This window comes from Bos grunniens, chromosome 12, assembly GCF_055505025.1.
Source record: "Bos grunniens cultivar Pamir isolate PY7600 chromosome 12, Bosgru_T2T1.0, whole genome shotgun sequence".
In the NCBI taxonomy this organism is placed as follows: domain Eukaryota; kingdom Metazoa; phylum Chordata; class Mammalia; order Artiodactyla; family Bovidae; genus Bos; species Bos grunniens.
This window is the reverse complement of record NC_141176.1, coordinates 75,891,828-75,904,601: the sequence shown is the minus strand read 5'-3', so window position 1 is coordinate 75,904,601 and position 12,774 is coordinate 75,891,828. Positions and strand designations below refer to the sequence as shown.

Sequence of the window (12,774 nt, the reverse complement as noted above, 5' to 3'; positions counted from 1 at the left end):
AGGTGGACACATGATATTATGACAGTGACAGTGGTCAATGAATGTTTGATGAATGACCCTTACCTATGGAGATGTGCTTGTGTCCACCTCTGGGTTAGATTTAAGTTCCTTTCCTAGAATATCCTTCCCAGTTGACTGTTTTTTAAAATTCTTTTTCTCACACAAGGCTTCTCTCAATTCCCATGTTGTCTATAGAGACTTTGCTGATCCTCACACCAACCTCCATGCTTCTTACTTTCGTACGTGCCCAGGGTAACTATATTAATGGCCTACATTTTAACACACAAGCACTCATTTCTTTCATATTCCTCAATACCTAACACAGGTTTTTTCAGAGAACAGAATGCTCAGTTCTGTGTTGAGTTGAACCAAACTAGAATTGTCAGCCAGAATTCCATTCCTAAGGATTATTTTCTTAGGAAAATTGTAATTTAAACCCAGTTAACTTTTCTTGATTAGTATTTAGACCACATTAATATTTTCAAATGCAAATGTATTCCTCTCAAATTCTTTATTTTAGGGAAGAATGGTGCAAAAGGGAATTTATGCTGAATTTCCAAAACCTGGGATAGATTTTGAAGATATCCTTTTGACAAACGAGGATGAGGAGGCTGAACCATCTCCAGGTCCAGGAACTCCCACTCTGAGGAACTGGTCCTCCTCTGAGTCTTCAGTTCAGTCACTACAGTCTTCCAGCCCCTCATTGAAAGATGCAACTCCAGAAGACAAAGATGTGAGTTTCTCATCCTGCAACATGCCCTAGTCTGTCTCTTCTTGGTGGCCTCATGGACCTTCAGTCTTCTTCTCTCATGACATCTTTGTTTGTCCCAAAGTAGATCCTAAGTTTCCAAGACCTTATTCCATGGACTTGGTAGAATTAAATTGCTCCCTGCTTGGGGTTCTCCCTTGGGTGTAGGATGGAGGATCTTATGGAGACCAGCAGCAGGTGTACTGCTATGACTTCATGAGCTTATGTGGCTCATAATGATGTGAAAACCCTTCAATTTACTGTAGTTTATATCCTATTTACTCTGGTGGCCTCCAACTTCCCTTATACATCCAGAGGTTTAATGTGAAGACCCCCTTAGAGTGAGTCCTTCTGTGACCACACTGAATCAGCTACTTTTCCTATAGGTAGGAATGTTCTGGCCCTGCAGGTGACTAATAGTAGTATTTTGCTCCATCATCAGATGGTTTATGATAGGCCAGAGGTAGCCTGTGCAAAGGACCCATCACTCAGCAGACACTTTGGAGTTAGTTCCCATCTTCCTTTCTTATCCTTCAAGACTGAGAACCACATCTCACCCACCTTCAATTTTCAGTGATCAGGACAGAGCAGAGGACATCCTAGGCTCCTATGACTCTATAATGCATCTTAAGTCCTCCAGACAGAAACACACTAGATCTTCCTTAAAAACATACACAGGTATTCCTCTATATACAAATCCTCACTATCCGGACCTAAGAGCCTGGATGATTCTGATAAGTGTTCAGATTAGTCTTCCTCACATCCCTACACTCAGGAATCACTCTCTAAATTTCAGGAACCAAATAAATTCTGATCCCATGCTTGTCCCCTGAGATCCAAACTCACATTACTCCAATTCTCTATGTGAACTCAGTTTACTGTATTAGGTTAATATTTTGAGGCCCAGGTACATTTTATGTTTCCATTCTTGAGTGACACAAATAATCTAGAAGTATACATTAGCTCCATATAATTTTGTGTATTATTTTGGAACAAGCTTCTGCACTTATACTTGAATCAAGTATAGTGTGCATGTGCTGAGAGTCATGATCAACTTCAAGCAAAGCCCTTCAACAATGAATAACTTTATGTGAATCATGTTTCTTTGTTTCTAATAGATTCTTAGGAATAGGATGGCTGGATCCGAGGGTCAATGTACACATTTTTCACTAGATATTCCCATATCCTGCTCTGTAGGAGGTGTGCCATCTTGCACTCCTGCAACTGTATGAGATGAATCCATTTTCCTATACCTTTGCAATGGATGGCATTGTTTAACTTTTGAAACTTGGGGGTTCATTATTTAAAATTTTGTCTCTCATTGCCATTTTCCCCTCCCAGACTGAGAATATACAGGCTATACCATCACTGGAGAGCAGTTCGATAGGAATGGTTGGTTTTAAGATCTACAAAAATTGCTTCAGAGCTGGTGCTCACTGGTTCATCATCGTTTTCCTTATTCTAATAAATGTTGCAGCTCAGGTAAATAACATTTATTTTGGTTTGTGCTTTCAGCTTGATACCTATGTGCTAATTCAAACCATGTTTATTTTATTATTTTTAATATGTATATTAAGAGATATGTTTCCAAGGCTTCGTGAGGTTGTGGGATCTTGCTAGGTGAACCTGAAATCAGAAAAGCAGGCCTGCAGCCTGGAACCTTAGGCAGGACCTGACTCTGCTGTCTTGAGGCAGAATTTCTTCTTCCTCCGGGAATAGGAAGGATTGAGTTTTGCTCTTAAGGCCTTTATCTGACTGGATGAGGCCATCACAGTGTTTAGGGTGATCTCCTCTACTGAAGTTCTGATGATGGGTGTGAACCACATCCACAACACACTTCACAACAACATCTAGATGGGTGTTTGGTTGAATCACTGGAGACTGACCTCACCAAGCTGACACTGAAAACTGATCATTGCTGTACCTGTCAAGCTTTTTCCCTTGGAAGAATCCCAATATTTGTACTGTTGCATTTTGCAGTCCACTTGGATTTGCATTGAAATACATTATATGTGGAGAGCAAAGTTTTCTAGGGAAAAGGGGGTATCTTTTAAAGGTTTTAAAATGTAGCATGCCCTCCCTGACCTGTGGTCATCTGGGGTGTGGGGCTTGGCACAGACCTGAGCCAGAAGAACCGTCTCTGTGTTCTGGAGTCTTTCCATCCCCCATCCTAGTGAGCAGGGTGTGAGGGTTCAGTAATATCAGTGTATGAGTGACTGTTGTTTTCTGCTCCAGGTTGCCTATTTCCTGCAAGATTGGTGGCTTGCAGACTGGTGAGTGATTCCTGGTCTGACCCAAAGTGCTGTGAAATCTACATGAAGCGTCACTTTCCCAGTTGGGATAGGGAGGTGGGGTTTGTTCAGTCTCTTTCTCTGACCCTCACGTTGTTTCCCTAAAGAAAAACTAAAGTTCCTGCTGATGGCATATGACCCTCCCATGGTCTCTGTGTCTGACCCTCAGGAGCTTCCTCACAGACAATTTTGCGAACCAGAACTCATGATTCAAATTGAATTTTTATAAGGTAGATGGACACAGGACATTATGAGCTGGGAATGATTTTTCAGCATGAAACACATCTCCAATATTGACAATTTTTTGTGTGTTTGTCTAAATTCTATCTATAACATACTATTTTTTTTTTCTTTCCCATTCCATAGGGCGAATGGAAAGAGTACCCTATATGCCATGGTCTTTGGACAAGGAAACATGATTGTGATGCCTGATCCTGACTGGTACTTAGGAACTTATTCAGGTAAAGCTGAGTAATCTGCTCTATCTGAAGTGCTTACAATGAGCCTGTGTGAGCAACTAGGGCTTCCAGGAGTAATTCAGTAAGATCTTAGTGGGTTAAAAGTCTGAGTTGCAGTTTCTCCATGAATTAATTAGAATACTTATTATCATATTCACTTTATTGTAGTAGTCTGGAACCAAACTTGCAATATTTGCAAACTTGCAAAGAAAGGGGTTTCCCGAGATGGAATCTGCTCCTGGTGAAAATACTGTAAAGACTATTGAAATGACAGCAAAGAATCTAGAATATTGCAAAGAAAGGGGTTTCCCGAGATGGAATCTGCTCCTGGTGAAAATACTGTAAAGACTATTGAAATGACAGCAAAGAATCTAGAATATTACATAGACATAGTTGATTGATAAGACAAAGCCTGGTTTGAGAGAATTGACTCCAATTTTGAAAGATGTTCAACTGTGGGTAAAATGCTATCAAACAGCATTGCATACTACAGAGAAATTGTCCATGAAAGGAAGAGTCAATAGATGTGGCAAATTTCATTGCTGTCTTATTTTAAGAAATTTCCATAGCCATCCCCTTCTCAGAAACTAGCACCCCAATCAGTCAGTAGCCATCAACACTGGGGCAAGATCCTCCACCAGCAATAAGACCTAAATCGCTGAAGGCTCAGATGATGGTTAATGTTTTTTTAGCAATAAAGTATTTTTAAAAATTAAAAAAAAGAATAATTAATTTTTAGATCTACTAGAAGAAAGAGGTTGACTGAAGTCTCTTAATTTGTTCAGTACTGGATTTTGGAAGTTACACCAGGATTGTATATTGAGAAAATCAGCCACTGGAAATATGTAGCTATTGTGTATTCTAGTAGGTGCTTTAGCTAAATCTTATCCCTTCATAGCTCAGTTGGTAAAGAGACTGCCTGCAATGCAGGAGACCCAAATTTGATTCCTAGGTCAGAAAGATCCCCTGGAGCAGGAAATGGCAACCCACTCCAGTATCCTTGCCTGAAGAATCCCATGGACAGAGGAGCATGGCAGGCTACAGTCTGTGGCGTTGCAATAGTTGGGCACAACTGAGCAACTAGGCTATATGGATGCGCAAGGGAATTAGAAACGGATCCTCACTTTGTGGTTTAGATTGTTTCAATTCTGTCTAAATAAACCTTGGCTTTTATTGAATTTGGGCAAAATCCTGTGGCAGCATGGGCCCCCAGATAAGAGCATTATTTCTTCACAGGTATGCAAAGCTCCCCTTCACCATACTGCTCATCTCTTGAGCTTCACAAATTGCTTAAGAGGGAAACTAAGTAGGGGAAATCCAGTGTCTGAGAATTAAGACTCCTTCTCTTTCTTACTTAGAGATCACAATTTTATTGTGTCTGCAACTGTGATTAACTTAGATGCTTGCCAGACTTATATTAACACTGCTTTCTACTTTCAAAAGAGTGCTTAGTATATATATAGTCAGAGAAGGCAGTGGCACCCACTCCAGTACTCTTGCCTGGAAAATCCCATTGATGGAGGAGCCTGGTAGGCTGCAGTCCATGGGGTCGATAGGAGTGGGACATGACTGAGTGACTTCCCTTTCACTTTCCACTTTCATGCATTGGAGAAGGAAATGGCAACCCACTCCAGTGTTTCTTGTCTGGAGAATCCCAGGGACAGGGGAGCCTGGTGGGCTGCCGTCTATGAGGTCGCACAGAGTCAGACACGACTGACATGACTTAGCAGCAGCAGCAGCAGCAGTATATATATATAGTACACACTTTTTAAAGGAAGTCTCATCTAAAATATTAATATTCCCATGGGAAACCTTCATACAAGCTTTCTACAGAGTGTGATATCTTTATAAGAACCCACTCATTGAAATTTGGTGTTTATTACATTGATCTCCTGCTAAGAAACATAAATCCATTCGTTGTTTATCTTCTAAATTGGTGGAATATGGGGACTTAGAAAAGTAAGGAAGGGATTCTATTATGCATTCACATAGGATGGTGGAATAAGACAAATACCCATAGATGGAATCCAGGAATTTGAGCAACTTTCAGAGCTGAAGTCATATGTCAGCTGAAGGAGAAAAAAAAAGTACTGGATGGAATACTTCTTACAGAAGTCATGTCCACTCTAGCATTGTGAATTCAAGAGATTTAAGAAGGGCTATTAAAAAATATATATATATACTTTTAATTTTGGCTCCACTGAGTCCTCATTGCTTTGTGCAGGCTGTCTCTAGTAGCACGAGCAGAGGCTACTCTTAGTTTCAGTTTTGGGCTTCCAATTGCAGTGGCTTCTCTTGTTGCAGAGCACAGGCTCTAGGTTCATATGCTTCAGTAGTTGCAGCACACAGGCCCAGGAGTTGTGACTCACAGGCCCAAGAGCATGCGGGCTCAGTAATTGTGGCGCAAGAGTAGTTACTCTGGCATCTGTAATCTTCCCAGTGCAGGGAGTAAACCTATATCCCTTGCATTAGCTGATGAATTTTTATCCACTGCACTACCAGGGAAGTTCTAGAAGGGCTATTTTCATTTTTATATGCTGAGGGGGATGCATGTATACCTGTGGCTGACTCATGTTGATGTATGGCAAAAGCCATCACAATGTTGTAATTATCCTCCAATTAAAATTAGTTAAATACATAAAACCACAAATTAAAAAAATTATATGCATAGGGGGCACTCATTTATGTCACTAAATAAAATATGTTTAAAAGATTATGTTCATTTCCAAATGCTTCATGTTTCTATTAAACACTTAGAGATTAGTTGCTTGTTTAGGTTTATTATGTCATGTTAAAATATAATTTGTATTTTCTTGCAATTATTTGTGAGATTTTCTGCTTGCAACTTAATGCAATATTTTCACAGTCTTTACAGCTATTTAGGCATGGAGATAGCTACTTTACACAAATTCAAGGAAATAGTAAATCATTTCTCCTATTCCCTGTTAATTCAAGCTGATACTAAAGCATTCCTCAATTTTAGATTGTGGGACATGTAATTTGTAAGATTTGAAATAGAAGCAATGGAAGATCAACTACTTTTATTGATATAATTTTCTTTCTTCTGAGTTTTTATTAAAACTTGTAATTGTATTAGGAAAGCCTACAATGAAATTGTAGCTTATACCTGATCTTTTCCCCATGTGGTTTCTATTTAATGAGAAAACATAGTAATTTTTATATTCTTCCTTATAAATTAAACTCTTATAGGATCTATTGTATATATACACATCTATTCTACATATAAATTTGCATATAAATTATATTTATAGAATACAGCATATAATATCTTTATAAAGTGCATAACATGTTTTAGCATCATTGAAGCAAAGGCAGAGATCTTATATTCTGAGTGATGTTTCTTATTTCAGGTTTAATGGTAGCTACCGGCCTTTTCAGCATCGCGAGATCTATGTTGTTAATATACGTCCTTGTTAATTCTTCACAAACTTTGCACAATGAAATGTTGGAGTCTATTTTGAAAGCTCCAGTATTGTTCTTTGATAGAAATCCAATAGGTAAGTCAGACACCAAGCTTATTAGCAAACCTGTCTTGTTAATGCATTTAGTACCTGGTTACATTTGATGTTTGAAACTGGAGGAGATTCTTAGAAGAAAATCACTGTGCATGTTGATCCATCTTCTACAAAAGGCTTTCCTGATGTCTTCTTCTACCAGGGAAAATCTCAATATAGAAGCATATAAACTTTTATTCCAGTTCATGTATATGTGGAAAGATAAATGAATGTTCACTTTGCAGAGGCATATGAAACACACTACAGTTGATGCAAACATAAATCAGTGTTGACTGGTTGCTAAAATGATGGCTGTGTTCAGATCAGATCAGATCAGTCGCTCAGTCATGTCCGACTCTTTGCGACCCCATGAACTGCAGCACACCAGGCCTCCCTGTCCATCACTGCCTCCCTGTCCATCACCAGCTCCCGGAGTTCACCCAGACTCACGTCCATCAAGTCAGTGATGCCATCCAGCCATCTCATCCTCTGTCGTCCCCTTCTCCTCCTGCCCCTAATCCCTCACAGCATCAGAGTCTTTTCCAATGAGTCAACTCTTCGCATGAGGTGGCCAAAGTACTGGAGTTTCAGCTTTAGCATCATTCCTTCCAAAGAAATCCCAGGGCTGATCTCCTTCAGAATGGACTGGTTGGATCTCCTTGCAGTCCAAGGGACTCTTAAGAGTCTTCTCGAACACCACAGTTCAAAAGCATCCATTCTTTGGTGCTCAGCTTTCTTCACAGTCCAACTCTCACATCCATACATGACCACAGGAAAAACCATAGCCTTGACTAGATGAACCTTTGTTGGCAAAGTAATGTCTCTGCTTTGGAATATGCTATCTAGGTTGGTCATAACTTTCCTTCCAAGGAGTAAGCGTCTTTTAATTTCATGGCTGCAGTCACCATCTGCAGTGATTTTGGAGCCCAGAAAAATAAAGTCTGACACTGTTTCCATTGTTTCCCCATCTATTTCCCATGAAGTGATGGGACCGGTTGCCATGATCTTCGTTTTCTGAATGTTGAGCTTTAAGCCAACTTTTTCACTCTCCACTTTCACCTTCATCAAGAGGCTTTTGAGTTCCTCTTCACTTTCTGCCATAAGGGTGGTGTCATCTGCATATCTGAGGTTATTGATATTTCTCCCGGCAATCTTGGTTCCAGCTTGTGTTTCTTCCAGTCCAGCATTTCTCATGATGTACTCTGCATATAAGTTAAATAAACAGGGTGACAATATACAGCCTTGACATCTTTTCCTATTTGGAACCAGTCCGTTGTTCCATGTCAAGTTCTAACTGTTGCTTCCTGACCTGCATACAGATTTCTCAAGAGGCAGATCAGGTGGTCTGGTATTCCCATCTCTTTCAGAATTTTCCACAGTTTATTGTGATCCTCACAGTCAAAGGCTTTGGCATAGTCAATAAAGCATAAATAGATGTTTTTCTGGAACTCTCTTGCTTTTTCCATGATCCAGTGGATGTTGGCAATTTGATCTCTGGTTCCTCTGCCTTTTCTAAAACCAGCTTGAACATTTGGAAGTTCACGGTTCACATATTGCTGGAGCCTGGCTTGGAGAATTTTGAGCATTACTTTACTAGCATGTGAGATGAGTGCAATTGTGTGGTAGTTTGAGCATTCTTTGGCATTGCTTTTCTTTAGGATTGGTATGAAAACTGACCTTTTCCAGTCCTGTGGCCACTGCTGAATTTTCCAGATTTGCTGGCATATTGAGTGCAGCACTTTCACAGCATCATCTTTCAGGATTCAGAATAGCTCAACTGGAATTCTATCACCTTCACTAGCTTTGTTCATAGTGATGCTTTCTAAAGCCCACTTGACTTCACATTCCAGGATGTCTGGCTCTAGGTTAGTGATCACACCATCGTGATTATCTGGGTCATGAAGATCTTTTTTGTACAGTTCTTCTGTGTATTCTTGCCACCTCTTCTTAATATCTCCTGCTTCTGTTAGGTCCATACCATTTCTGACCTTTATTGAGCCCATCTTTACATGAAATATTCCTTTGGTACCTCTGATTTTCCTGAAGAGATCTCTAGTCTTTCCCATTCTGTTGTTTTCCTCTATTTCTTTGCATTGATCGCTCAGGAAGGCTTTCTTATCTCTTCTTGCTGTTCTTTGGAACTCTGCATTCAGATGTTTATATCTTTCCTTTTCTCCTTTGGTTTTCGCTTCTCTTCTTTTCACAGCTATTTGTAAGGCCTCCCCAGACAGCCATTTTCCTTTTTTGCATTTCTTTTCCATGGGGATGGTCTTGATCCCTGTCTCCAATACAATGTCATGAACCTCATTCCATAGTTCATCAGGCACTCTATCTATCAGATCTAGGCCCTTAAATCTATTTCTCAGTTCCAGTGTATAATCATAAGGGATTTGATTTAGGTCATACCTGAATGGTCTAGTGGTTTTCCCTACTTTCTTCAATTTAAGTCTGAATTTGGCAATAAGGAGTTCATGGACTGAGCCACAGTCAGCTCCTGGTCTTGTTTTTGCTGACTGTATAGGGCTTCTCCATCTTTGGCTGCAAAGAATATAATCAATCTGATTTCAGTGTTGACTATCTGGTGATGTCCATGTGTAGAGTCTTCTCTTGGGTTGTTGGGAGAGGGTGATTGCTATGACCAGTGCATTTTCTTGGCAAAACTCTATTAGTCTTTGCCCTGCTTCATTCTGTATTCCAAGGTCAAATTTGCCTGTAACTCCAGGTGTTTCTTTACTTCCTACTTTTGCATTCCAGTCGCCTATAATGAAAAGGACATCTTTTTTGGGTGTTAGTTCTAAAAGGTCTTGTAGGTCTTCATAGAACCATTCAACTTCAGCTTCTTCAGTGTTACTGGTTGGGGCATAGACTTGGATTACTGTGATATTGAATGGTTTGCCTTGGAAACGAACAGAGATCATTCTGTCGTTTTTGAGATTGCATCCAAGTACTGCATTTTGGACTCTTTTGTTGACCGTGATGGCTACTCCATTTCTTCTGAGGGATTCCTGCCTGCAGTAGTAGATATAATGGTCATCTGAGTTAAATTCACCCATTCCAGTCCATTTCAGTTCGCTGATTCCTAGAATGTTGACATTTACTCTTGCCATCTTCTGTTTGACCACTTGCAATTTGCCTTTATTCATGGACCTGACATTCCAGGTTCCTATGCAATATTGCTCTTTACAGCATCAGACCTTGCTTCTATCACCAGTCACATCCACAGCTGGGTATTGTTTTTGCTTTGGCTCCATCTCTTCATTCTTTCTGGAGTTATTTCTCCTTTGATCTCCAGTAGCATATTGGGCACCTACTGACCTGGGGAGTTTCTCTTTCAGTATCCTATCATTTTGCCTTTTCATACTGTTCATTGGGTTCTCAAGGCAAGAGTACTGAAGTGGTTTGCCATTCCCTTCTCCAGTAGACCACATTCTCTCTCCATCATGACCCGCCCATCTTGGGTTGCCCCACGGGCATGGCTAAGGCTGTGGTCCTAGAGTGATTAGATTGACTAGTTTTCTGTGAGTATGGTTTCAGTGTGTTTGCCCTCTGATGTCCTCTTGCAACACTTACCATCTTACTTGGGTTTCTCTTACCTTGGACATGGAGTATCTCTTCACGGCTGCTCTAGCAAAGTGCAGCCATTGCTCCTTACCTTGGACGAGGGGTATCTCCTTGGCTGTGTTACCTAACATTAAGTTAGATTGTTCATTAGGAAGGACCTTCTTACAATGAATCTCTACCTGAGACAGGCTGTGTGTTACTGTCTTTCATTTCCCATCCATTTCTAGGATCACACAATTCTGACATGTGCCTATTCTTTGAGGTTTACCTAAAATGGTAATGAAAACTTAATGAAAATGTGAGATTGTTGAATGTAAACATCCTCTTCAGTGAAATTTACTCTGTAGTTTTACAGTGGACATTTGGTGATTTACAAGAAGCTAACTTCAATAACTCTGAGTGGACTTCTCTGATGGCTCAGACAGTAAAGAATCTGCCTGTAATGTGAGAGACTCACGTTCGATCCCTGAGTCAATAAGATCTCCTGGATAAGGGAATGGCAACCCACTCCAGTATTCTTGGCTGGAGAATCCCAGGGACAGAGGAGCTTGGTGGACTATGGTCCATGGGATTGCAAAGAGTCAGATGCGACTGAGCGATAACTCTGTAAGAGGCTAACTTCACTTGGATCCACAGGAATCTTCTGCTAACTGGTAGTTTCCCCCATGTATTTATAAATTGAAGATGACTAGATGTTGATGAACTCTGTAATGATCAGAATTAATCTTTCCAATAATTGTGTCCCCTGATTGATGTGTAACAAAATGGTCACTGAGTATATTCTAGGGCTCATAGTCTCTCCTCATGAAGAACCAATTTTAAATAATCATTTTTTATATTTGTTTTACGTTTTTATATAAGAGTCCATCTGCACAGAAGGTTTCCCATCTTAAAAAGAAAGTTGGAAAGCCACTGGGTTTATGGTGTTTTATGAGTAAATCCTATTGATCACTCTCCACCCTGCCTGGCACTTTGCATTTTGTTATAGATTTTATGTGAAATGTGGCCCATGTTTACAAAGGGTGTATAATCTAGCTGTAAACTCAAGACTAATAAACCTGAAAAGTAGTTAGACAGCCAAATAGATTATACTATGATGCGGTCTGAGAAATACCCAGACTCCAGGCAGAATCTGGAAGCATGTTCTTCATTTTCAAAAAGTGTCAGGATGTCTTTAAACATGAAAATTGCTTATATCTTTGCTGAGAGCATGTGGTTTTATTTTAGGTCCCACTGGGTTGCAGGGTCTCCTCAGTCCTCAGCACTAAATGTAAAAATGGAGAAACAGAGGTTGGAGGCAGGTGCTGGGCAACAGCAAAATGTGTCAGCTGAAAGCACAATATTACAATTTAAAAAAAAAAAAAATATCATAGTTGGATGGGTGGGCTGGAGTGCGTTTTAAATAACCGTAAGTAACCCCAAGGGACATTGCCATGTTTAGAACCAGTTAAATCATTCATTGGTGTTCAAAATATTATATCTGGATTGTCAAGAAAAATTGTGTTTATTTTGTGTGCATTTTGTTTAAAATAATCCTGTTCTATAGCACAAGAAACTATATTCAATATTCTATAATAAACCATAAGTTAAAAGAACAAATAAAAACATATCAGAAGTCTCTTATCTTCATAAAAAAGGTTCTGTAAAATGACTAAAGTAAGTTTTGTTATTTAAAAGGTACTTACCAATTTGAAATTTTAACTTTAATGAAATTTGTCTTTTCCCTGACTAATTTTGGTAAGCAGGTCTCTTGATATACCTGTGATGACTGTTCTAGTCCAGGCTTTTGGGCTTCTAGTGGCAGAATCTACCCAGGTTAGTTCAGAGGAGGAGGGCTCGATTAAAAGAAAATGTGTGTCTCATGGAGCTGGAGGGATGCTGACTGTCCTATATCTGGGGATGGGAGCCGCGGTCCTCCTGGGAGCTGAGGCCATTGTCACAGGGCTTATGCATGTTCTCAAGTCCCTTTGCCTCTCACCTTTTCTGGGTATGGTGGGTCTGATCCACTTTCCTGCTTCTCTCCTTGCAGGAGAACTACTTCTTCACAGTTCCTGAGATGGGAGATCTGAATGACTTGGTGACTAATCTTGGATTAGGACTCCTTGGGCACTTTTGATCATTTAGCAATAGCCAGGGATGTGGAGGGTTCCTGAGAGGCCAACACCATTATTCCAAGCCTGTCCACTAAAATAAAGGAGTTC

At 40.0% G+C, this 12,774-nt stretch overlaps 1 protein-coding gene across 4 annotated transcripts in view; it reads left to right on the top strand.

The window, feature by feature from the left end:
* The window catches only part of LOC147361925 (ATP-binding cassette sub-family C member 4-like), a 169,780-nt gene that overhangs the window by 83,417 nt on the left and 73,589 nt on the right, over window positions 1-12,774 (top strand). For all 4 annotated transcript variants that reach the window (XM_086330248.1, XM_086330245.1, XM_086330246.1 and 1 more), the window contains exons 15-19: window positions 521-733; window positions 2,090-2,230; window positions 2,984-3,021; window positions 3,406-3,500; window positions 6,869-7,015. In XM_086330248.1, coding sequence (XP_086186374.1) covers window positions 521-733; window positions 2,090-2,230; window positions 2,984-3,021; window positions 3,406-3,500; window positions 6,869-7,015 — 634 coding nt within the window. The remainder of the gene's footprint in view (window positions 1-520; window positions 734-2,089; window positions 2,231-2,983; window positions 3,022-3,405; window positions 3,501-6,868; window positions 7,016-12,774) is intronic.